This window comes from Eptatretus burgeri, chromosome 17 (genome assembly GCF_056783735.1).
Source record: "Eptatretus burgeri isolate ZD-2024b chromosome 17, Ebu_testis_v1, whole genome shotgun sequence".
NCBI classification, from domain to species: Eukaryota; Metazoa; Chordata; class Myxini; order Myxiniformes; family Myxinidae; genus Eptatretus; species Eptatretus burgeri.
In genome coordinates this window covers 51985121-52012620 of record NC_140977.1, presented here as the reverse complement: position 1 = coordinate 52012620, position 27500 = coordinate 51985121, and the positions used below count along the sequence as shown (strand labels likewise).

General features: G+C 44.4%; 2 protein-coding genes across 3 annotated transcripts in view; both read right to left on the bottom strand.

Moving 5' to 3' along the window:
* LOC147010090 (protein FAM200C-like) overlaps positions 1-27500 on the bottom strand; it is a 527036-nt gene that overhangs the window by 81549 nt on the left and 417987 nt on the right. The gene's annotated exons all lie outside the window — the stretch shown is intronic.
* The window catches only part of LOC147010092 (glutamate receptor ionotropic, NMDA 2B-like), a 244428-nt gene continuing 242523 nt past the window's right edge, over positions 25596-27500 (bottom strand). Inside the window, exon 13 of the mRNA XM_085862546.1 lies at positions 25596-27500. This exon is cut by the window's right edge and continues 2 nt beyond it. Within this exon, the coding sequence (XP_085718672.1) occupies positions 26483-27500 (1018 nt within the window). The 3' untranslated portion in view covers positions 25596-26482.

The window sequence follows — 27500 nt, the reverse complement described above, 5'->3', positions numbered from 1 at the left end:
GTCAGCCCACACAGGTGGAGGCCATTCAGCCCACACAGGTGGAGGCCATTCAGCCCACACAGGTGGAGGCCATTCAGCCCACACAGGTGGAGGCCAGTCAGCCCACACAGGTGGAGGCCAGTCAGCCCACACAGGTGGAGGCCAGTCAGCCACACAGGTGGAGGCCAGTCAGCCCACACAGGTGGAGGCCATTCAGCCCACACAGGTGGAGGCCAGTCAGCCCACACAGGTGGAGGCCATTCAGCCCATCATGCCTGCGCGAACACCACACTAATTTATCGACACGAGATCCAAGGAAGAAAATGGAGAAAACATGTTTTTAAATAATGAAATAAAATTATTTTTTGGTTTTTTCTTTTTAAATATATATATTTTTTGTGGTTATTTTTTTTTTTGTATACCTTGTCCAAGCTCGTATGAGAACGAACACACAACACTCATCAAGGGGGCATGGGACAAGAGGGCCGGGAGTGGGAAGGACAAAATAGTGGGGAACAGCGACATTAGGAGATCTGTGGAAGGGAGAGAGATGGGACGGGGAACATGGGGAATAGAAGATGGACATTACAGGGACTTTCAGGAAGGAAAGCAGGGAATTTGAAGGAGGTGGGTTTGGGGTGGATTAACGGGGGTAGAAAAGATCGAGGATTTGGATGGGGGATGATAAGAGGTGGTGGTGAACAGCTGTTTTGAAGGCCTGGAGGGTAGAATGGGATTTAATAGAGTGAGGGAGTTTATTCCAAAGGTGGGGAAAAGAGGAATGAAAGAGTGAAGGTGAGCAGTGATTCTTGATTGGTAGTTTTACCAGAAGGGGGTTGTTGGTGGACCTTGAGCGTCTTGCGGAAATGTGGTGGGGACAAATCGCAAACAGAGCAAGGGAGGGCGAGACAGGAGAGGAGACGGTAGAAGACAGAAAGACCACCGACCTGCCTGCGGTGAGACAGTGAGAGGCCCAAAGACTCAGCCTCATCGTGGGAGATGCCAACGATCTAAAATGCCTTAGTTTCCACAGTGTGAAGTTGAGAAAGGTGAGAGGCAGGAGCACCAGCCCAGAGGGGAGATCAGTACTCCATCAGGCTGCAGATGAAAGCTTTGTAAGTGGTCAGGAGCTCAGATGGGCCAAGGAAGTACTTTGCACGACGGAGGATTCCCAGTAGGCAACTGGCTTTGGAGGCCAGGTTGGAAATGTGGCTTTCCCAGGAAAGATCATGGCAGATAGTGAGACTCAGAAGCTTGAAAGGAAGGACTTCTTCCAGAGGATTGTTGAGAAAGTGGATGGGGTGGTGGTGGTTCCAAATGGTCCTTTCAGAGAGACAAAGTCAGAGTGTGAGATTTATTAGGATTGAAAGACATGTTCCATGTGTTGGACCAGTTTGTGATTTTATCCAGATCAGCAGTGAGCAAAGAAGCTGCTGCTTGCTAGTCTGAGGGATGACAGATGGTATGGCAGAGGGTGGAGTCGTCGGCAAAGAGATAAAGAGGATTTTCCAGAGTCGGAGAGATCATTGATGAAAACCAGAAAAAGAACAGGGCCTAGAATGCTGCCTTGAGGAACTCCAGCCTGGACAGGAAGAGGGGATGAAAGAACTCCATTTAGGGCCACACGTTGGCTGCGACAGGAGAGGAAGTCTGCGAGCCATGAGTGGAGATGGCCTTGGATACCATCGGAAGAGATTTTCGTGAGCAGGGCAGGGTGCCAGACCATATCTTTTGTGGTTTGTTTTTCGGGTTACTTTTTGTAGTTTTGCATTTTTTTTTCTTCCCCTCAGGGGAGGCGGCATGGGCTTGGTTGAAAACTCACAACATCAACCACACAACGCCTCTTGACAAGACCCCCACCAACAGCACTCCATACACATGCACACAATCACCCATCAATGCTCAAACTACCGAAAAGTCCTATCACATCCCTATACCCCTCTATCTCCATAACTTCCAGGTACCGATCTAATTCTAATTTAAACTTATCTACTTTTTCTGCTGCCACTACCTTTCCAGGGAGACCATTCCCCTGCCTTACTTCCATCTTTACTCTCCTCTTCTTTACTCTCAGGCTATGGCCCCTGGTCCTATCACTGTCTACTCTGTTAAATAATTCATCTGCACTTATTTTATCTCTACCTTTCATTACGGTCATTTCATTAAGTCATTTCATTTCATTTCATTGTCAGGTCAGGTTCGATCTGTGACCTGCTACAGGTACCATGTAAACCTGTACTAACCTGTTCCATGGTCGGGTTGGCGGCAACTAAACCGTCTCCCCCACCAGGTTTTCTGGTGAGGAGGGTGTTTGGATATGGACACCCAGCAGGATTAAAAACAAAACCTGTCAAAGGGCGGAGGAGCTCCTTGTGAGCCAACGGCCATCCATATCTAGTGCCCAACTGTGTCTGCGGACGTCCTCCTGCAGTTGGGTTACTTCTTATTAGGAGGTTGGTGGCAGGATTTGCACTCCGGCCACCGTAAAACCCTTCATTCAGCAAAACGTAAAAACGCAAAAAAATCTGAAAACCCACTCCGTGGGAGTACCTCCTGTGCAGCTTCCCTTCGCAGGGCAGCTCACCGGATGACGGGATTGGGGCAAAGCCTTCGGGACCCCCAATCTTTGATCGGAGGGAAACCACGGGGTAACATCCCTGGGTCAGATTGCGGGAGAGTATGTCGGAGTGGTGCTGAGGTGTCGTCCACCAGACGGCGGTCTCCTTGGGTTAACCTGAGGCGGTCCCTTCGGGTGGGTGCCTGGAATGTCCTATCCCTAAGAGAGGATGATCACCTGTCTCTGTTATCATCTGAGCTCAAGCGTTTGGACATCGGGATTGCAGCTCTCTCTGAGGTTCGGAGACCGGATTGCGGCGAGATAATGGTGGGTGGTTACACCTACGATTGGTCTGGTCGCTCTGATGGTTACCATACCCAAGGAGTTGCTGTAGCTGTGTCCAATAAGCTGACCCCAATGATAATTGAGGTAACACCGGTCAACGAGCGTATTATGAGATTAAGGATTCGTCACTCCTTAGGTGTCATTTCCCTGGTCTCTGTTTATGCTCCGACTGAGGCGAGTGATCTCACCGTGAAGGATGCATTCTTCGCCACACTCGAGTCTGTGGTTGATCAGTGCCCCAGACGAGATACACTTCTAGTCTTGGGGGATTTCAATGCATCGACTGGAACTGATAGGAATGGTTATGAGGTGTGTGTTGGTCCCCATGGGTCAGGAACTATGAACCAGAATAGCACTAAGTTCCTTGACTTTGCAAGAAGTCATGGACTTAGGGTGGCTGGTTCATGGTTTCAGCGCCCAGAAGCTCATCGCTGGACTTGGTATTCCAAAGCTGGCGGTGTGGCAAAGGAGATTGACCATGTCCTCATTGACGGTCGTTGGAGGATGATCCAGAACTGCAGGGTCTACCGGAGTGCTCAGTTCCTCAATACTGACCACAGGCTTGTTGTAGCAACTCTAAAGCTGCACCTTAAATCCTGGAGAATGGTACCATCCCAGCCTAGGCTGGATGTTGCCAAGCTCAGGGATGAGAGAGTAGCTGAGGAGTTTGTGAACAGGCTGAGTGGACACTTGGGGGGTCTGGGTGCTTTGGGGGGTCCTGAAGAGTTGTGGAGCGCCTTCAAGACCACCGTCCTTGATGTTGCCGGTGGATGTCTTGGAACTCACCGCAGGGCAAAGAAGAATTTTGTCTCTCGAGGGACACTGGATACCATTGACCAGAGTCGCAGGGCCAGGCTGAATGGCAGAGCTGAGCTGTTCAGGGAGCTGAGGCGTAAAACTGTACGTGCACTGAGGGTGGACAAGGAGGCCTATGTGCGAGGAATCTGTGAGGGGGTAGAGCATCACTTGTGGACAGGTGATTCTCGTCCCGCTTACAGGGGAATTCGCGCATTACGTTCATCCAAGCCCATCCCTCGGAGCACTGCAGTTCGAGCAGAGAGTGGTAGGCTCTTGACAGAGGAGTCTGAAGTGAAGGCCCGCTGGGCCGGTTACTTTGAGCGGTTGTACCAGGCTGATCCCCCAGCTGTCGAGTTGGACGTCAAGGATGTTACAATCCCTGTTGCTGACCCTCAAATCAACTGTGGTCCACCTTCGCTTGTGGAAACACGGGCTGCGGTGAACCAGTTGAAACGGGGCAAAGCTCCAGGGATCTGTGGCATCCATGCCGAACTTCTCAAGGCTGGTGGAAATGCTGCACTCGTGTCGTTGCATGCAGTTTTGTGCTCTGCCTGGAACACAGGCATCATCCCAACTGACTGGAAGAGGGGCCTTGTTGTCCCTCTCTGGAAAGGGAAGGGTGATCGCCAAGACTGCAACAACTACCGAGGGGTGACGCTGCTCTCAGTGCCGGGCAAGGTCTTTGCTCGGATAATTCTTGATAGGGTTCGCCACCATCTGCTTGAGCACCAGCGTCCAGAGCTGTCAGGCTTTACACCAAAGAGGTCAATGATTGACCGTATCCTTGCACTTCGTGTCCTCACCGAACGCAGACGAGAGTTTCGGCAGGGGCTGCTTGCAGCCTAGGTTGATCTCTGTAAAGCGTTCGATTCAGTGAATCAGGATGTCCTCTGGAGGATTCTTGGTCTTCGTGGGGTGCCACCAAAACTGATCGATCTGATGTCTGAACTCTACTCTGGTACTGAGAGTGCTGTGAAGTGTGGTGGTACCACCTCTGACTTATTTCCAGTTGTTACTGGAGTTCGTCAGGGATGTGTACTTGCCCCACACTTATCAGCACTTGTATGGACTGGATTTTAGGGAGGATGTCGGAGAGATCAAGTTGCGGTGCATCGTTTGGGAATGTCAAGATCTCGGACCTTGATTTTGCAGACGATGCAGTCATCTTTGCGGAGACTTTAGACATCCTCTTGGGGGGCCCTCGAGGTGCTGAATGAGGAGTCGGAGCTGTTGGGATTACGGGTTTCTTGGGTCAAAACTAAGATCCAGGCTTTCGGTGACATCTTGGATGCTGCTGTCCTGTCTGTGTCTGTTTGTGGTGAGGATGTTGAGGTCGTGGAGAGATTCACTTACCTTGGCAGTGATATTCATGTCTCTGCTGGCTGCGAGTCAGAGGTCAATAGACGTCTGGGTCGGGCCTGGGGAGTCATGGATTCACTGGATCATGGGGTGTGGCGCTGCCGGTACCTGTGCGGGAGGACGAAAGTCCGAGTCTTCAGGTCCTTGGTACTTCCAGTCTTGCTCTATGGGTGCGAGACTTGGACTCTGACCAAGGATCTGAGACGGAGACTTAATTCCTTTGGTACCAGGTCTCTTCGGAGAATCCTTGGCTATCGCCTGTCGGATTTTGTATCCAACGAGCAGTTGCTGAGAGAGACTCGGATGAGATTTGTTACCTGCATAGTCCATGAGCGTCAGTTGCGGCTGTATGGACATGTGGCTCGTTTTCCTGACGCTGATCCTGCTTACCAGATTTTCTCAGCGAGGGAGTCTCATGAGTGGAGGAGGCCAGTGGGCCGACCACGTGCCTCATGGTTGCAGCAGGTTGACCATCATCTCAAGGAGATGGGGATGGGCCTGGCATCTGCCTGGGGGATGGCCAGACGGAGGCCCCTGGAGTACCGGCGGAAAGTGGACGCAGCGACGCGTTGTTCTGGCACATGCTCCCATACCTGACCTGACCTTTCATTTCCTTAAATATCTCTATCATATCTCCTTGTAACCACCTCCTTTCTCGTGAATAAAGCCCTGTCTCCTTCAACCGCTCCACATGGCTGAGTATAGCGGAATCAATCGAGTCGCCCTGTTATGAACCCTCTCTATGGCATCTATGTCCTTCCTGAGTTGTGGTGACCAAAACGGCACACAATATTCCAGATGAGACCCTCACTAAATTCCTGTATAATGTTAACACCACCTCTTTTGATTTATAATTGATCCCCCCGCTGAATACAACCTAAAACCCCATTTGGTCTATCTTTAGCTACCTGGCACTGTGCTGCCTGCTTACCTCCCATATCTCTTACCACCCCTAGATCCTTCTCCTGTGTGACACGCTCCAAAATTACCCCTTACATCCTGTAATCTCTATTTTCATTGTTCTTTCCCATCCCCAACACCTTACACTAGCTCAGGTTAAATTACATCTGCCATTCTCTTGACCAATCCATACAAGTATCAATACTTTCCTGAATCTGATCACCATCCCATATGCTATCCACCTTACCTCCAAGCTTTGTGTCATCTGCAGATTTGGAAAGCCTACTCTTTACCCCATTATCCAAATCGTTGATGTAAATAAATGAATGTTGGTAATAAACGTTTGGTTCTTAAAAAACTTGTATGTGGTCATTCGGGTTACGGGACTTGGCCATAAAGCGCGAGTGAATTGGCTTGAAAATTCCGGTCATGGCTGATTGGGAAATGCGCATTGAATGCACTCTTAAAAGAGTGGATTCATCACAGTTATATCGGAATGGTTATCTCAGAACGAGCTGATTCGTCACTCGGTCACAGATTGTTTAACCCCAATATGAGACCGTTCAAGACTTACACAACGCTATTTTTTAGGGAAGTGCGTATGGGCCTGATTTAACCTTACTAATAATTTTTATTCGACATATGATTGTTGTCTTGGGGTCCTTAATCGTGAATACTCGACCCAAACAAAGCCAATGAAAATCTGACGCAACAAAGCCGCACGGTGTATAATCACCATTGGCTTTCAGGCCAAATGTGTTCGGCCGACCAGAAAACCAAGATGGTGGCCATTTCATCTTGTCTGGGTACCATGATGGGTGGAGTCAAGTGACAGATGTAGGTGTGGTCCGGCAGCTATCCTATCAATGGGTGCATATTTCAAAAATCGACCCCCAACAAAAACCGCTACAACAACAATGCGAATCTCTTGTAGACCTGCGGAATGTCGCAGGTAAAAACAGGAAAATTTGGGAGAGTCAACGGGGGTAGAAGAAATAATGGTTTTGGATGAGGAATGATCTGAGTTGGTGGTGAACAGCTGTCTTGAAGATCTGGAGGTAAGAATGAGATTGAGGAGAAGGCAGAAGCTTATTCCACAGGTGGGAAAAAAGAGGAATGTAGAAGTGCAGGTGAGTAGTGATTCTGGAGTTTGATGGTTCTGGAGTTCTTTTGGAGTTTTACTAAAAGGGGGTTAATGGTGGACCACGTGATGTAGATCATATTGTGGTACTCTACATTAGTGGTCGACCGATATCTGGCATGTTAAGGATATCGGCATTGGCCGATGATGGTGCCGATAGTAAAAAACACAAAAACTTTCCTCTAGTGATCCATAGTCTGTGTGTGTCACTTTCTGTGTGTGTGTGTGTGTGTGTGTGTGTGTGTGTGTGTGTGTGTGTCTGTGTATGTGTCTGTCTCTGTGTGTATTTGTCTGTGCGTCTTTCTTTCTCTCTCTTTAGTTCTCTCTCTGTTGGCAGCCTTTAGGTCAGGTAGCTACTGCGGAATGTTAGTGAGAGCTTGCTGGTAGCGCTGGATATACCTAAGAGAAAAGGGAAGACTGTACAGTATATTCCATGCTTTCAAATCTCAATTTATTTCATTCCACATGGCAAACCAAACATGCCCACTGTTCGTGCTATGGAACCTCTGTAGACATCACACACATACAGGGCCACTTCGCCCACTTGGGCCATCTCGTGGCCTTTCATGCTCCCACATCGTGGGCCTTTCGCACACTCACACCCTGGTTGTGCCCCGCACCCTGGTTCCTGCGGGAAAATTTTAATCTGTACTTGTATATCTGTGGTCACCTCGGATCCAGATGCAGTCGGAAAGGTAACATGGCTTATTTGAGTGAACGCCGACTCCATGCCCTTTGATATGTGTCTGAAACACAACTGGCGGCCACTCTGTGCCGACCGAACTAGTCAGTGATCGGCCGTGGAATGCTGGGCGGTGTGTGGGTGTGTGTCTCTGTCTGTGTATCTCTCTCTCTCTCTGTCTGCGTATCTGTATGTATCTGTTTGTGGGCGTCTCTCTTTATTTCTCTCTCTGTCATCCACGTTCATTACCCACTCACGACCCGACACACAACCTCCACTGATTACATTGTTTCTTATGGGAAAAATATTTTCGTTTTACACGTTTTCAGCTAACGCAGTAAATTATCGGAACACAACTATTGCGTTAAACGAGGAATTGTTGGATATGACGCTCAAAGTGGGAATAATGAAATAAATGGTGGGAAACACACCCTGCCACCTGTGGCACCACCCTAACATGGTGGCTCGTATGAGAACTATGTGGGAGGCAGGAATTAAAATATTTGTTGTTTATACATTTTTTTCACCTTAACCTCAAAATTATAGTTTTAGCTTGAAAAAAGCACAGGCATGGGCCCAAGTTACTTCGTTCAGTTGATTGCACTTACCTGATCCGTACTGTGGGTGTGAGTGTCGGTAATGGGTAACTTGGAGAATCTTTGTCTGTTTGCTGTTTTGGTTTATTGCGCTTTTATTTACAGTGAATGTATAAACCTGACTCAGACTCCTGGCTGATCCTGTTTGTTCTGATGGTTTCGTCTGGTCGCTCTGAGATACCGCGTTAAAGGTAAAAATTGGTCGCGGTCTTGTACGGCTAGATAGCTGGCATCACGTGGCTTGGTTGCTCGGCCAAAGGTTAAGATCTGTCACGTGACTGCCTATCGGGGCAGAGCATTCAACCGGCACAAGGACTTCAATATGTACGGTAATGCGGCTTTGGACGTGGGATCTGGCAGGAAGTCTTGAGGCGGGGGACTGTCATTGTCTTTTGACATGACTCATCAGATTGAAACCGGGCAACCGGGTCGGTCTGGTAACAATATGAAGGAGAGAATAGAGGAGGGTAGGGAATGATGTCCACATGGAATGATTCTCAGACAGTATACTTGCCAACTCAAAGACACCTTTTCCACATCTCGTCACAGTTTATTTAAAGAGATGATTCAGGATCGAAATGGAGATGATGGGCACAGCTCAGGCTGGCACGATTCCTTCCATTTTAAGCTTGGCCCTTGCCATGCGACAGAATCTCCCAGTGCCTGGCACCATAGAACAGCTTTTATTTGTTCTCCTCCTCGTCATCGGCTTGTTTCAATCGAACCATTATTTTTTTGGGATTGTTTTTATGTTATGGTCATTGCTACCTCCGCCATGGTTGTTTTCACCCTCGTCTGTCTGTTTGTCTGTGAACAGGATATCTCAAAAAGTTATGAACGGGTTCAGACGAAATTTGGTGGATGAGTTGACTCGGTAAGAACCATAAGCCGATTGAATTTTGGTTCAGCTCCGGATCCAGATCCGGTCTATCAGTGGGATACAAAACATAACCTGTTCTGCCTGGTGTGGGTATGTTCTCTATGGAGTGCCGTTCTAGTTCTTCATGGTTTTATGGTGTCTGTCATTCCACATGTTGTATTGAGGGACAGAACGTCCTCCATGTACCGGTCCCAGGAGCAAGGTGCAGATGCTGAGAATGTATTATTTCCTCCATGACTCTTCCTTTCCCCCTCTGTCCCTCGTCCTTACTCTTCTATCCACTATCCCAGAATGTATTCGATCCGTCTGTATGTAACGGTCTGTCTGGCGATTCACACTCATTAATTTATTCATTCGTTCATGGAGGTTGGAAGTAAGGAGGTTGGGATGTGGGGAGAGGGACTGCTGGTGATGCAAATTGGGATTTGATGAAACTGCAGATGCATGACCATGCAGGCTGCTCTAAGAAAATGTGGTGCACGCATGATTGGGTCTAATGGTCTTTTCCTCGCTCATCTCATTTTGTACACCCTTGTATATTGGATGAAGGAATCTCAGGGGCCATTTGTACACGCCATGTGCAAGGAGGAGGTGAAGGTTAAGTCGTGGAAAATAAGGACGCGAAAGGGAAGGAAAAGACAGAAAATTGAGGAGAAAAGGGACAATAGGGAAATGGGGGATGGGGACGGAGATCCGTGGGAATGGGAGGGAGAAGGGGCTGGGCTGGGAGTGATCGAGCTCATTGATATTCATTTAATTAATTATTAAGCCTGGTGCTGGTTTAACGGTTGAGGTCGCTGGCTTAAGATTTTAGGGACTTAATTTCGAGCCTCTGCTGATGTTCCGTTAAATAACACCAGGTGTGTTGATTCAGCCTGTCATCCTTTTGAGGTCGGCAAAAATGAGGACCACCTTGCTGAAAATAAGGGGCACTGCATCAGTGGCACAAGAGTGCCACAGGCTGAATATAAAATAACAAGAATAATAATTAATTATTGTAGCCTGAATCATGTATTGTGCTATCTGACAGGATGGGGGCAGAGGGGGTGAACTTACTTCTGATCTGCCTGGTCTGGGTTCGATTCCTGACACAACAATAAACCGTCAGATTGATGTTTTTCAGGCTCTGCCATGCATCACAAAGTGTGCCTCCACCAATGGATCGACGTTAAGCCGGTTGTCCCGTTTGCTCGCACCATTTGGTGGACGTTAAATATCTCAAGGTGGGGTGGGGTGGGGGTGGACTGTCACAAGCATCCTGGAATAAAAATTACAAATTCCTGCCACCTTCAGTTGAAGATCAAGCTTGGTCAGCCGGTTCGTGAAAGACTTGGGGCAAAACTCCCCCCCCCCCCCCCAGAAGAGCACGCAGGAAGGTGCAGGGATCAATTGTTGCCATTAAAGACGTTGTAGTCATATATTTCAATATTATTGCCTAAACCAGGTAACCATGTAACCAACCATTTTGGAAAATATCCATCCGCGTGTCACTGACCGGTCACGATATCCAGGGCAGCCTCGTTGTCAACTTCGTACATTGTTTTTCGGGTAAATCTTATATAAAGCGAAATGACGAAGACACTCAAACAATGACGAAAGAGAGAGAGAGAGAGAGAGAGAGAGAGAGAGAGAGAGGGAGAGGGAGAGGGAGAGGGAGAGGGAGAGGGAGAGGGAGAGGGAGAGGGAGAGGGAGAGGGACAGGGAGAGGGTGAGGGAGAGGGAGAGGGAGAGGGAGAGGGAGAGGGAGAGGGAGAGGGAGAGGGAGAGGGAGAGGGAGAGGGAGACGGACGGAGACGTTCTGGCAGGAGTGTCCACATCCCTTTTTCGGTTATTCAAACCTGCTTTTGATGTAAGAGCCACGAAGATCTTTTGTGAATTCCAAAGGCTTTGACAAGAGTTCACCAGTGTGGACTCCCACGTGGGTTGCCAGGGAGGCATCTTCTTTAATGAGCGCTGGGCGAGAGTAATAAGGAGGAAGAGGGGTGATGATTACAGTCTTCATTGTCGGTGATATATTCATCTTAATTTGCTTTTCCTGGGAACCCCTTCCACCTAGTCGGTCCTTTTTCTGTGTACAAGGATATAAGTAATAAAATAATAAGAATAAGAATTAAAATACAAGTTGTTGCTGTTTGTATGCAATGTATTATTTTTTTTTTGTATACATGTTCTCGGCTCGTTTAAGAGCTAACACACTGAAGATGTAACAAAGGGAGCAGGAGACAAGAGGGGTGGGAGAAGGAAGCACAAAGCAGTAGGAAACAGAGACATTCGGAGATCTGAGGAAGGGATGGGGCATGGTCCACGGGGTAAACAATATGGACATGACAGTTTAAATTTCAATGATTCCTTCTGGCTGTTATGGTGAACATCAGCCACGGATTTTGTCTCACACGGTGAAACCACATAATCCGCAAAGAACAACAGTCTGGCTGTCACCCAGATGACTGTTCCCGCTAATGCAAACCAATCAACCAGAAGGCACGTGGTGTGCTTGGTGGATAAATCAAAATGTTTGGAGCTCTGATGAGCACTCCCCCCAATCTCCAATGTACATAAAGTCCACCATCAAAGTGTTACCTCCTACCCGGAGGCTCGTACTTGCTGAAGTACCTGGCGTTGCCCGAGGAAATTCAATGCAATATGTATTGAAATATTTCCTTGATGACAAATTGGGGAAGGTTGGCCTTATGGTTTTGTATGAATTACCAATCTTGGAAGTTGCAAATTACGCTTGGACTTGTATCGAAATGCTTCACCTTCTAAGGACGCCCAACATGCTGCTCTGGAGGCTGCTTGTCTTGCACATTGATCCTCAACCCAAGCTTGGGTCTGCTCTGAAGTCTAAACTGACCTAGAGGCTGCTTGTCTTGCACATTGATCCTCAACCCAAGCTTGGGTCTGCTCTGAAGTCTAAACTGACCTAGAGGCTGCTTGTCTTGCACGTTCATCCTCAACCCGAGCCTGTGTCTGCTCCACTAGTACTGATATACAGTATGTGTATGTTTTCAATGAAATATATGTCCATTTTTATATTCCCAACAAAGTCATTAACATAACTGGCAAAAGGACATCACAAACTGACAAGAGAGTGTTACTTGCTACAAGGGAAAACAAAACATATTAACCACTCTGCAATGCATGCAATCCTAGTTCTGTGTTTGCTTGCTTGCTTGCCTCGGTGGAAAAAAATTGATCATTTCCTGCCTTCATTCACTTGGATTATGTACTCTACAAATCCTGTAAAGGTTTGGTTTTCTCGAGCTGAAAGTAAATTTTCAGGCTGTGGACATTTTGGTGAGTGGCACAAGTTGACAAGTGGTGTGGTGTGGTGGATAGTTGACAAGTGTGGTGGATAGTTGACCTCAGTTAGTTAAACATTCACACCAATTAGTATGAGAAAGGATAGCACTAAGCTAGATAGGAAGGAAAGTTATAAAGGATTGTGTAATGAAGGATAAAATATGGAGTAGGTTAGAGAGGGATAACGTAGTTTGAGCTATACCACCGTATGAGATTGAAGGCAAAATTAGGCATCTATATATGACTAAAACTCTCATCTTGAATATATGTATGTATGTATGTATGTTCCCCAAATACAGCCAAAATGGTACACGATAGCGCAAACAATTTAGGACCACCTTACTCACCATTCTCCTGCAGTGTGGAGTATCAAATGTCGTTAAAATCGGGCAACGAAAAAAATTATTTAAAAATCAATTCCCGATTCAGTCGAGTACTCTTCGGGAGTATTTGATCAATGCAAACAACCTCAGCGGTATAGTTCTTTGGAGCTATCTTTTTGCTATCTTTTTTATTTTCTGGAGCTATCTTTTTATTTTCTTGAAATGATTTTTTTCATCAACCGCTGTCACAACGGGAACCCAACCGGGTTCATGGGTCATCTAGTTATATATATATATATATATATATATATATATATATATATATATATATATATATATATATATATATATATATATATATATATATATATATATATATATCAGCTGAAAAACAGATGTTACATTTTCTTGAAAACAAAGCTTAATTTGCAAATCAATCACTAGTGAGCAATTGTCGGTGTATATTCCGATCTTCTTTCGATCTCAGTCTTGGACGATTCAATGGTAAATGATGATGGTAAATGATGAAGAATCGCACATCATCCATTTCTGGTCAGAAAGTCACCACAGCAACGATATTTATTCCATCAGCAGCATTCTAGCATACAAAGCTTCCTAAATACACACACAAAATTAATAAGCGATGTCAAAGTAACTTTGGAAGAACAAACAGGTGGGAAAACCCAGACCTTAGATATTTTGACCCCTCAGGCAGGTAACCAGAACACATCATACTCCAAGGGAAATACCATCATCACATCATATGGGTCCTGAACTGTATATGTCAAAAGAATGCATGTGTTACCATTCGTGGTACAGTTACCGTACCGAGATTACGGCACAACGTTAAATATGCCTCAAGATAACTCTCACTCAAAAGTGAAACTGGTTGTAGAAAGCACAACACACAATATAGTCAGAGTAGGTTTTCATCGTCACCTAAGGCAGGTTTTCTAGTTTTGTGGTAATTGCGAAGGGCATTTCCAAATTTGTTTCATTGTGCTGAGGATGACGACACTGCGCCTTCAATGATGGAGGACACATTTACGCCGGGCAAATTAGAAACACCATCCTGCTGGGATTCCAAACTTGCATCGAATTACTTAGTATCATGGTGGGTGATAACGTGGGTGATAATGTGAGTGCTCCGGAGTGAAGCGTGTCGGTGTTGTGACCCGCAGGCGGAGGAGTGTGCGAGGAGAGTACCGGATGGGATCGCAGGGTCAACTCCTGCCATTCCGATGAACGTAGAAAACAGCAGAGCCAAAACTGAAAGGAGGGAGGGTGCTCGATAAAAGGCAAACAAGGAGACGTGTACCTTTAAGAGGTCATCGTATGCCTACGTAGAAGAAGTTGCGTCTTCACTGCCGCAGTACAGGACACCATGGGTATTCATGATTGGCAGTGGAAATGTGCAAAATTTAAGTGGGAATGGAAGTATGTGAATCTCAGGAGCTGAAAAGAATTTTATTTTTATTTTTATTGATGAGTGCACGTGGAAAGATGGGGGTGAAATATATCTCAAAATACCGACGTAAAGGAAACATTTAAACATTCGAGCACAGTTTGTTAGAAAATTGCAACTAAAATTCAATCGAAATATCAACTCAGATTTGATAATACAGCGGCACAAATTTTCATTATGTTCAATATATATACGGTATATATGTATATATATATATATATATATATATATATATAATTTACATATATATATATATATCTATATATACTGTATATATATACACACACTTGACTCATATTTGTTATTTTTAATCGACGGAATAACGTTGAAGTTGTCATGATTCACACCGTCACACGCATGGATGAGACCATTCCAAGAGTGTGTAGCTGCACGCGCATTTTCAACTGTACAATACATGTCTATATAACTAACTGATGGAAGACTTGAAACCATTGTCATAATGCCAAGGCAGTTGCCAGGAGATGTTCTCACTGACACTGAGGCAGTTTCACATCTCCATGCTTAGTCACACTGTGCCAGCAGTAGCAGTGTGGATAAATACTGTGAGCACAACATTCGGTGTCATTGAGAGATTTCTGGTCACCACCATCTCAGGTTATCCCCCCTTCCACAACAATGATCTCTTATGCCCTCATTAATCTTCCCCAAGCCGACCTCTTTCTAGGTTTCCAGGTCTTCACCCCCACTTCTGTCCCCTCTCCTTAATTTTCTTGGACTTTATTTTATCTTCTTTTTTGTTGTTGTTGTTGTTGTTGTTGTTGTTGTTGTTGTTGTTGTTCTATTTCTGTTTCGTCACCAGCTTTTCCTTCCACTTCTGTTTGAGAGTTTGTGGCTGCATCCTATTTGTTCACCCCCTGTGTCTTCCCCTTTTCTCTCATTCCACTCACGTCCATAATGACTTCCACCTCTGAAGGTGGGCAAACATTATGTTTTCACCTCCTGTCTGTTTGTTTGTCTGTGAACAGGATATCCTTAAACGAAATGGGGCGGATTCAGACGAAATTTTGTGGACAAGTTGGGTGTGTGACAAGGACGGAATGATTAGATTTTGGTGAACATCTGGATCCGGATCCAGATCTGAGAATTTTAAAAAGTGATTCTTCACCATTGAATGATAGCGCTAAGAACGATATCTAACATGATACCAGATCCAGATCTGGCTATCAGTGGGATACAAAATGTAAACTATTGAGCCTGGCGAAGCTAAGCGCTTGACCGAGTGCCTTTCTAGTTTCTCCAAGTGTCCTATTTTGTCCCTCTACTCTGGCGTTGGTGCCGCACCCCCGCTTCTTGGTTGCATTATTTATGCTACATGCTGGTCTGTTGTGTGTTCAAGCTGTAGCTCTTCCATGAGCCTCGACTTTGTACACAAAAAAGCACTTTAATAAGCCTCCGAATGGTCCGACGTTCAAAGCAAACTCTCAGCCTTACTTCAACGTATCTTCATGAAAAGTTGAGAAAGTTTCGGAAGAGTCATTCGTAACTTGATCTGAACATCGTTGCCGTTGAGTAAGGGAGAGCACTTTGCAGTGACTGCAAAATGAAGAGCACAAAGCTGCAAATTCTCGAATGGAAGACAGCTGGCAGGGGAAATGGAATAAAATGATTCCATCCCACTCCTGACACCTTTCTTAAAATGTCAGCGAGCAGAGTCCACATGAACAAAGAATTATGAATTTGCAGTTAATAGCATTTTCGCTCGTGAGGGCAGATTATAGAGGTGAAGCATAAATACCGTTTGCCCCGGCTCGGTGAGAACTCGGTGAGGTCAAAGAGTTCACGGTTCCATCATGCCCTGAGCGAGGTGTGAAGGCGGTATGGATTGGAAAAAGCAAGTGGCCATTTTAAATGCCATCCGGACTTATCTATATACGTGGGAAGACAGTTCGGTAAATGTTAGCGCATTGCTGGCTACAAGTATCCCTTAAGTGACGTACAACGGTACAAACTGTAACAATGATATACGGTATCAGATAAGATCACATCTTATACAATCTGGCTTTTATAAAATAAAATAAAAAAATCACAGGTAAACGTAACATTCGTTCATTGTAAGGGAAGAGGGGTACAGGGATAATAGCAGGACTGGTAGCTAGTTTGAATATGGATGGGTGATTGTCCACATCTGTGCTGATCGTAGTGTCTGTGAGAGAACATCTTCAAGGGATAGTTTGTGGTTGGTGTTATACAGTCTTCACACAAAAACAGCCTTCACCCATCCCCCTCCCCCTCAAAAATAACCCCCCCCATTTTAATTTTAAACACAGGTGATGTCCCTGGGCCTGCAACACTTTTCTCATCCCCCCAATTAAATGAAGTCCCGAGCTTGCTAGATTATTTAATCTAGTGTTGGTGTAGCACTGACATGATGGGCCAAATGGCCTCCTCCTGCGTTTGTTGTGTAAGTCTCTTTTAAACATATCAAACAACATCACGGGACTTCTCTTAATTCCACAAAGCTTTGGAGCTCATGATGGAGCTTGTACATAGATGACGTACAGGACAAGGACATTGCGAGACATCAATGTACTTTCTCATCGATAACAAGGATGTTTGGAGGTGAAGGAGAAATTATTACAAATATCATGATGGCATTTTAATCTGGGAATCATGATGTGAACTATAGGAATGACAAACAAATGAAGGTGACTGTTTTAACTGTATCTTAACATTTGCACACTGATGACCTCATTATCCACAAATTTAACCTGAAGAGGTGGGGTTGATCGTTAACACGGGGCCAGGTTTATCTATTATAATTTTAGTGGTGGAAGTCACATCAATTTGTCAAACGGTGTGTCGGAACATGAACTTGGGCTTACACAGTCCAAGTACACATGCACCTTGGTCTAGTGGTCCACGGAGGGAGGCATTATGCCTGGTGTTGGCTCAATGGCTTTGAGTGGTGGGCTTGGGATCCGAGAGTCCTGAGTTCAAATCCTGCTCGGCTGTTGAATTCATACCAGGTGGAGTTGACTCTGCTTGTCATCCTTCCGAGGTTGGCAAAATGAGTACCAGCTTGCTGGTATCCTGCGTCGGAGTGGTGATGGTACCCAATATGGTGCCCAGGATGGTGCCCAATAGCCAAGGAGACTTCTTAGGCAGCACCAACGCTCTGCACAGAGTATGGTTCCAATGAATGGATGGATGGATAGTCTTGGTGTCTGTGCTGTCCATCGTGTCCTGAATTTAAAAGAATAATGTTTCCATCATTTTATTTATTTATTTATTATCCCACCCCCTCCCAGAGGGAGGGAGGGACTAGAGGGAGGGAGCGGGATATTGTAATCATCCGGTTTGTTTCTCTGTTTGTTTGTCTGTCTGTCTGTTAGCAACTTTACCGCAAAACGGCTTTAGCAAACACTATCAAATTTAATCCACAGGTGGGCAATGAACCTTGGACAACCCCATTAACTTTTGGGTCCAATTGGATCAAAGATCAGGGTCAAGGTTACGAAAAGATCAAAATGGTTTTTCGCTCATAACTTCATCAAAAATGATCTGATTTACTTCAAACTAAGCTTATAGTGAACCTTATTCTATTTATCACTTATAATCCTACCCATTCCTATAGTGAAAAATGCATATTTGTGAAGATCGGTAGGGTGTAGGTGATCGGTAGGTGACGACCCCATTAACTTTTGGGTCCAATGAGGTCAAAGGTCAAGGTCAGGTCACGAAAAGGTCAAAATCTTTTTCGCTCATAACTTCGTCAAAAGTGGTTTAATTGACTTCAAACTAAGACTAAAATATTCCTTATTCTAATCTTTATAATCAACATTCAGGTTAAGGATGTATCAAATTTAAATTTGATCCCCAAAATAACTTTATGCCTTAAACGGGCGGGATTTGTTGTGCCTGGCACCACTTGTTGAAATATTTTTTGATTCTTTAATTTTTTTTCATTGTTTAACTTTCTAATTATTATTGGTTCCTGGAGGAAGGCATGAAGTGTTCTTTTAGTCTTAGTGTCCATGGTGTCCCACTTTTTGAAAAAAAACAAAAAACCGTTTGTTTAGGCAGAACTTCAGGTTGTACCAATTGGCTAATATTTTGAATTGGCTCCACCAGGTACCATAAGCGGGCTCAGATCGCAGCCCGATCTAGTTACTCTAATGTATTCCAAACTATAGGACACAATTCCATGAACTCTCGGAGTTGCGTGATGTGTAAATGAAAATGATGGATGGATGGATGCGAGATTTCAACTTGCGATGCCACAGGGGGTCATGACACACATGTCATGAAACACGTGCTCCTCGGGGGTCTCGATCCGACCAAGCCTGCCCTGTGTGGTCGAACGGATCAAAGGAACTACTTGTTGCATACTGGTGCAATGTTTGACAAATTAACCTGAAAACAGTTGAATTTGAGGGTTTTTAAAACAGCTTGGACCGAAGATTGGCAAACAGATTACAAGGACAGAATCATAGCATTTGTGGATAATGATTTCATCGGTGTCTAAATGTTAAAATACAGTTAAAACACTCATCGAGCCCTTCACTTGCTTGTCATTCCAATAGTTCAGATCATGATTCCGTGATCACAGATTAAAATGCCATCAGGATATTTTATTAATTTCTCCCTCACCTCCAAACATCCTTGTAATCGATGATAAAGTAACCGAGGCAGAATTATACCAAAAACGCTTTCTTACTTGACATTCACCACATAAAAGAATAAGAGAACGGACAATCCCCACAGGTTGGCACTTGGCATCCATGGAGAGGAGGAAATTCCTTCTTAGGAAATGCCCCACTGAGAGCGGTGAGAAAGGCGGCACCATTGTTGTGGCATCTCCGGTACTCAAAGTATCCTGGGAAGTAGCAGCACCTCCCCCAAGCTCTCGGTGTCTGTGTTTGTCCAGTCTAACAGTCCTGTGTTGTGTCTTGTGTCGTCTGGATGTCCATGTGCGTGAGATGTACACACACACACACACACACACACACACACACACACACACACACACACACACACACACACACACACACACACACACACACACACACACACACACACACACACACGTATATTCATCGATTAACCCACTGCTTGTCAACATCAAATGGAAGTCGAAGATTTCTGTTTTGCACCTCAAATCCTTTGTCCCCGTTCCCTTCCCAATCAGCTCCTGGTTACCTGTCCAATCCTGTCCTTCTCCTCCATACTCATCAAGGTGACAACTCACTGCCATTTCAGAATGACAAAACGATATTTTGTATTCTCGAACTAGATTTGTTTGACAGTTATGTTATGAGCTATGGGGTGGGGGGGGGGACAGAGGGACAGGGGGACAGGGGGGGACAGGGGCGACACACTACGTTTGCCAATTTCGAATTTAGTATTATTTATTAAAATGGTAATGATCTTGCACGCTTTTTCAGTGTTGAGATTTCAGGGTCTCTATCTGTCTTTGTCTTCTTGTCCGTTCAACGTTTTGACAGGGGAAGTACGAGCATAAGAAGGCTGGGAGAGACACATTGTCTGCTAACAATGGTCAATGTGGACAGACAATCGGTGCAACGTCATTTGTGCTGGTTGTGAGGAGAAGCTCTTGCAACAGAGAGATTCCTAATTGTCTGCAAGCTTCTATCAAGCTCCACGTCTCATCCTGAGGCTGTTGTCCTTCTTTGAGCTCACCGCGTCCATTTCCACCAGGAGCACCCTCTTGTCTGACCACCCGCTGTGTTTAGGAGTTGAAATGTCCAAGGCCGAGGATGGAAAGATGTTCCCGCGGGTAGTCCTGTAGGTGAATTGTTACACCACCAAGCTTCCGAGGGATTTTATAATGGCCACATTGTTCACAGACTTCCAACAAATTCCCATCAGGAGTCCATGCAAACCACAAGACAGGAATGGGAATTCGAAGAGGGGCTCACGCGCTAAACTTCGCTTCGTTTCCTTTCACAAGGTCGGTAGCGCACATCTCTCCAAATCCATCGTTCATGCATTCAATCAACCCATTCAAATGGAATGATTGCTTCTTGTGTGGGTCTGTGCAAACACGCCGAGGACAACCGTGACAGTCTGTCGATTTACTTTCATTTTTGAGCTTTGTTGGTTTTGTATCCAGTTGCTGATTTTTATTGGAATACGTGTGTTGCTTGTACTCGTAGAATCTGAATTTTAACGCCTCATTACTGCCCACCCGACGATTTGCAACTTTGCCCACAATTTCAGACTAAATTCGAGTGTAAATATTCATGTGCTAAGTCGAAACATTTTGTTCGGGCAATAAACCCAGGATTTGTCTCGTTTGTAAAACCGCATCCCGCCCGCTTGTTGTCTCGACTCGAGTGTATCCCGCACGTGAAGGCTGATCACCTACGCTGTTTAAAGCAACACCGGCTTTTGATGGAGATCAAGGCCATCGGGAGGCATGGCCGCTTGGCAAGTCATTTTGGGTTCACGACAAGCCTCGGTCTGTCGAACCTCATGGGAATGGCGAAAAGGTCCCGGGCTCACGACAGCGCACCTTATTACCTCTGCCACCGCAGGTGAAGGAGGGTTTTCACCCCTTTGTCTGTTTGTGTGTTTGTTACTTGGCAATTTTTTTTTTAAGGCCAAATATTTAGGTAAAAACAAAAAAACCCAAAATAGGCCAAATTTGTAAATTTTCGAAATATATATATTTTTTACAATTATGTTGATCGCCTCCGTTTGTGTGTCTGTGTGTGTGCGTGCGTCCGTGTGTGTGTTTGTTTGTGTTTTTGTTTGTTTGTCTGTCCGCTCACCTCCAGCCCAAACTGCTCAACCGATCATTCTGAATTTTCAGAGAATAATGTCACCGACCCTGCGACCGTCCCGCATCGAAGTTTCATTAAATTTGGTTGACCTACATCAGCCAAACAGCCAATTTGAGCCCAACTTTCTAAAATCCTCAATTTTCATCCGATTGGCTTGAAATTTGAACAGTATTTGCATATGAGGTCATTGAATTCAACCACCTATTATTTTCGTGGTCAACATCGACCAAAAGGTCAAAATAGGGCAAATTCCTGAAATCAATTTGAATCCAATTAACTTGAAATTTGAGGAGCATTTGCATATCAGGTCACCGAATTCAACCACCAACTAATTTTGAGGTAAACATAGGTCAAAAGATCAAAATAGGCCAATAGGCCAAATTTCCTAAAATCCTCAATTTTCATCCGATTGACTTGACATTTGAGGAGCATTTGCATATCAGGTTGCTCAATTCAACCACCTGTTAATTTTAAGATCAAAAGGTCAACACAGGCATAGTTTCTAAAATTGATAGATTGGGCCAAAAACTAAATACAGTATATCACTTTATCTCAAAAAGTTGTGGACGAGTTATGACAAAACAAGGTGGATGAGTTGACGAGGTGACAAGAACAAGCGGATTGGATTTTGGTTCGGATCCATCCCATCAGTGGGATACAAAACGTCAACTGTTCTACCTGCAGAGGTATGCGCTCTTCCGACTGCCGTTCTACTTTGTGCTGTTTTGCCAAGTTGTCACTCTATGAGTGATTTTTCATTTGTTTGTCCGTGGGCAGGATATCTCAAAAGGCTGTGGACGGATTCGGAGGAAACTTGGTGGACACGTCGGGTGTGTGACAAGGAGGAATTGCTTCAATTGTGGTGAAGATCCGAATCCAGATCTGATAATTTTTTAAGTGATTCGTCACCATTGAGAGATAGGGCTCAAAAACGATATATCAAAAATGTATTGGGCCCGATAAGTTCTCGTGGATCAGACATTATGTGGCGAAGGTATGTGCTCCACCGGGTGCCCTTCTAATTTACATTGCCCAAATTGTAAATGTTCTCCCCCCCCCCTAAGCAATTCAAATTTATCTCTTCTATGAGAAGAGGACATAGAAATGTGAGGCAATCTGTTGTGGTGAGATAGCAGATTTTTCTTTTCTCGAGAAAAGGAGTTGTGTTGGGACCTGCCAGTGATATGGTGCTGAATTAAAGAAATCATCTGATATTCCCTCCACGACAACAGCACCAACAACAGAGTTTTTCAGGTCCAAGGTTATCGTTTCTCCTCCATTGCAGATCCACTAATGAAGACGAAACGCTTCATGAATGATCCATGAAGCCAGCAATACATCCGATTGTTTTAGATTTTGACTTCACTTGCTTTTCCAAGCAGCCACCAGATGGGTTTCCTCATTTGAATCCGGTCGAGATGTTTGCATCACTGGTGGAAAGGGCTTGTGGAGAGGAATGCTAAGACAGTAAGCATAGGAAAGTGACTTGTTTTGATTTTTTTTTTCAATCTGACCCACCCTCAAACAAACAATTGCAGTGCTATATACTTTCATATTTCTTTCCTTTGGCATTTTTATATTATAATGTCTCAAACTGACTCAAACCAAACAAGATAGAGTATGTGCTGTCACCCTCAATGAGCTTTCCAATTCATAAAATCCGATCGATCCTGATTATCTCTGTGGGCTCGCGGTGACCGTTCACGGTGATGTAAAGAAGACAAAACTGTTCGTCAAGAGAACCAAAAATGAAAAAAAAAAAACATCACAAACTGGAGTCCATAGAACACCTTACCCCACACAGTTTTGAAAAACAAGGACGTGGGCGGGGTCTGTGAGCGGCAAATTTGATTGGTCGAGGTGACGTGAAATGCTGTAATGTTTTGTTCCAAGTACTGCTAAACGGAAGGGCTTTGAAAGTGCCAAGAACGTTATACAGTGTTCAAGTATGTAATTCAATTGAAATAAAAAAATTAATAGTTTAAAGGTTGCAGGGAAAAAATATTTTTGGATGATTACCGCTGTCGATGTTGATCCAGCGTCTTATACACCACCTTATTTAGCACGTTGCATTAGTTTTTCGTGCCTGTTGTTTGTGTCCTTTATGATGCCATTAAAAACAGTATGTTTCCTGTTTGGAATGATTTTTAACCTCCGCCATCGAAGATGGACGGAGGTTACTGTTTTCACCCCTGTCTGTTTGTTTGTTTGTTTGTTTGTGAACAGTATTACGGAAAAACTCCTCGACGGATTTCGACGAAACTTGGTGGGGGGATTAGGTATGGTCCAAGGATCATGCCATCAGATTCTGGACTTGGTCCAAAGTCCAATATGGCCGCTACGGCGGCCATTTTGAAAAAAATATTTCAATTTTAGTTTTTGCATTTCTACATGTTTTAAGTGATTTCCAACCCCCCCCAAAAAAATTTGTTAGAGAAAAAAAAAATTTTGCAACTTTTTTTCAAAAAAATTTCGTTTTTATTTGAAAAATATTAGAATTTTTTTTGCTTTTCTACATGTTTTAAGTGATTTCCAACCCCCCCTCAAAAAAATTTGTTAGAGAAAAAAACAAACAAATTTTGCACCTTTTTTTTCAAAAAAATTTCAATTTTATTTTTTTGGCATTTCTACATGCGCGTCGATCTAGTTTAGTTTATTCAATCGTGGTTCAGTAGAGTCTGATTTGTGTTATACAGTGTTCAAGTATGTAATTCAATTGAAATAAAAAAATTAATAGTTTAAAGGTTGCAGGGAAAAAATATTTTGGGACGATTACCGCCGTGGATGTTGATCCAGCATCTTATACACCACCTTATTTAGCATGTTGCATTAGTTTTTCGTGCCTGTTGTTTGTGTCCTTTGTGATGCCATTAAAAACAGTATGTTTCCTGTTTGGAATGATTTTTAACCTCCGCCATCGAAGATGGACGGAGGTTACTGTTTTCACCCCTGTCTGTTTGTTTGTTTGTTTGTGAACAGTATTACGGAAAAACTCCTGGACGGATTTCGACGAAACTTGGTGGGGGGATTAGGTATGGTCCAAGGATCATGCCATCAGATTCTGGACTTGGTCAAAAGTCCAATATGGCCGGTATGGCGGCCATTTTGAAAAAATATTTGAATTTTTGTTTTTGCATTTCTACATGTTTTAAGTGATTTCCAACTCCAAAAAAAAATTTGTTAGAGAAAAAATTTTTTTGCAACTTTTTTCAAAAAAAATTCGATTTTATTTGAAAAATATTAGAATTTTTTTTGCTTTTCTACATGTTTTAAGTGATTTCCAACCCCCCCCTCAAAAAATTTGTTAGAGAAAAAAACAAACAAATTTTGCACCTTTTTTTTCAAAAAAATTTCGATTTTATTTTTTTGGCATTTCTACATGCGCGTCGATCTAGTTTAGTTTATTCAATCGTGGTTCAGTAGAGTCTGATCCGTTTTGACCTTCAATGAATAGGATATCGGGTTCACTTAAGTGACCCAGCAGTATTGACAGCGGAGGTTTTGCACTCTATCGAGTGCTCCCCCTCTAGTTAATTTTGTTTGACTGCCAGACAGACAGACAGACAGAGTAAAATATTACCTCACTCCTCTACATATGTGCAATCGGGACAAATTCACAGCCAAAGTACCTGTTAAACTAACTCCAGGTTGGTTTTCCAATTCGTGTTCAAAATATAACATTTAATTGAAATTAATTTGTTCCTCGATCATAAGCAGACGTTTGTAGACAGACAGACAGGTATAAGTGAACAAATTACTTAATCCTGTTGTGTTTTTTCGCTTCGCACGGGGTAATAATTATACTGTACCTCTTATGCCGCAGCAAAATGTTGCTGACAGATAAATTGTTGTTTTGTTTTGAGTGAGTCAGCTAATCTAACATTTCTTTCGATCTAAAGACAGTTATTCGGTTAATGTATTTAAGTGTGAATACATTTGAAGTTTCTGAAAAGGATAATATTGGTGTCAGGTCAACAGTTTCGCACAAACGCTGCGCACAATGTAAATACGTCGTTGTCCGATATGTGGTGCATCATATCATCAGTGTCATGTCTACATGCCATCAGTGCCTTCATTGTCCGTAAAGAAAGAAATTAAAGTGTATTTAAAGTTTGTTCGGTTCTCAGACGATTTGTGTAGACTGTAGATAGAGAGTGGAATATCAAGATACCCTTAGTATGGCAGAGGACAGGATGATGGGGGGCTTACAAATTTGCATCGGCCTTTGAGTTCAAGGTTGGAATAGACAGAGGGATGCAGAGGGGGAAAAAAAAAAAAAAACATCATCTCAATTTTCAGTTTGGGTCACTGATGTGGTCATCCATCACCCACAAAGGAATTGTCGGATTAACTTTTGAATGATGTGATTGACACGAAACAAAAGTTCTCCGTGTCCTGTGAGCAATTCCAGATCTGCACTTGGAGATGTCAACACCTGAGCATCATCATCAAAAGTTTCAACTGAATACAACTCACATCAGTGATTTCTGCTAACGTGGATATATTCCGGTACCTCCCCCTTCGCATCTTTAATCGCGAATAATTTTGATGCTGGACTGAATGAAAACTTCATTACATTTTGCCATTTGCAATACAACTACCTTGGCATCATGAGCAGCAATGTTCAAAGCATGTCTGGGTTTGTACATTCCTTGAGAAGTGGATGATCTAAAACATACAGCAGACCAGCGATAAATATAGCTGTGGAATAAGAAAGCTCACCTGTTGGAAAGTCACACCTCACCCCTTCCCCTCACCCCAATCTGAGTAACACAAACATATGTACATCTGCAGGAACCAAGAGAAAACAGCATTTCATGATCCCTGCCAGTCATAGTTCACGTATTATTTAAAAAAGATTTTTGGCAAGACCTGGAAACTGCAGACAAAACCTTCTGAGAATTGGCCACTGATACTTTCAGAGAGATGGGATCATTTCAACATTGGGCAATGAGCTCACCGGATGGGTCCCATAAGATCTTGGTGAACATTGTCTGTTTGTCTTCAAAAGTGTCCAATATCCAGTTCATTGAAAAGCTCAGGCTGAATCATTCCATCCGGCTGGCAGCATCCAGAACTGTACAGTCACCACTGCTGTTCGTCAGTTGAAACAAAAACAATGCGAACACCTCAGGCCTTCTGCAATTGCTTTCTCAATTCATTCGCCCATGTGAACTGAACAGTAGTTTTGTTTCTAACTCTCTGTTTGAGTAATTGTCTGTTGGAGCACCAAATGTGTGATGCAACTACATAGGGGACACTTTCCATCTATCATTGATAAGCAGTCAAATAAAAAGATGTTCACCTTTTGGTTCCACGGTTTCCTGCCGGGGACCAAGTTCATCGGTTTCTTGCTGGATTGATTTGTTCCTTGGAACAAACTCATTTCAGACCTGTGACTCCATTCCAGAGAACCGTGACTGGCTCATTGGAGAGGACGACTTTTGTTTCATCCTCCGAGGTAAGCCAACATTACCCTGCGCCGCCTTGTCACTGCACCAAACCGTGCCTGGTCGTCCTCTTGCGCCAGGCACAGTAAGTGTCCATGGCTCATGGCCACCATCTTTCCTACTGATGGGTGAGGCCTGATAAGGAATGTTATAAGCAGCAGAGGGAGAATGCTTTGAATTGTCGACAATTTGATGCTCCCCTCCATCCCACAATGCATTGAGAGTACCATGTTCCGGTCTGGAACCACTTCCAAGGCGTGACCGTAAACGCAATGTCACACCGGCTGCCTCTAGAGCACTGGCATTACTGCCACAACGATCTGCCGAGGTAGAGCGTCTTGGTGCCATGGTGACCGAGGAAGATGGTGTCTGAAGGCCACCAATACGTGGTGCTGCTGACAACCGTCTACTCACAAATTCAGAGTTCGAACGAGGAAGAGGACACGCAACTGTTGCCATAGTGGCCACGTTTGGGTAAGGACGAAAAGCACCTGGACTGAACGCACGGCCTGTCCTCATCACTGGGCCACGAGGCAATGAGATGCACTGTGTTGAGTCCTGCCACCATCCATCTGGCCCAGAAGGCTGCTGGATAGGAGACAGGTCCCTGAATGCCACTGGCCTTTGCCAGTTTCCTCGATATCGTATCCCATCGGGAGTCAACATGCTTGTGTGGGATGAAAGACGACAGGGAGCTGGGTGACTTGGTGGATACGATTGAGGTCGTGGAGGAGCACCAGTAAGTGCCTGGTTTAGCCAAGCCTGCTCGTAGACAGCATGGTAAGAACTTGGGGATGATGGGAGGTGACCTATCATGGCTGGATGTTTATCAGAGGCTTCAAGATGGATGGGTATTCTGGAGAGGGGATAAATTTCAGCATGATCTCCTCTTTCCTCCTCTTCACTCTTCTCAATTCGTGGACCTTGTGGAACCCCATGCAGGCAGCTGTATATA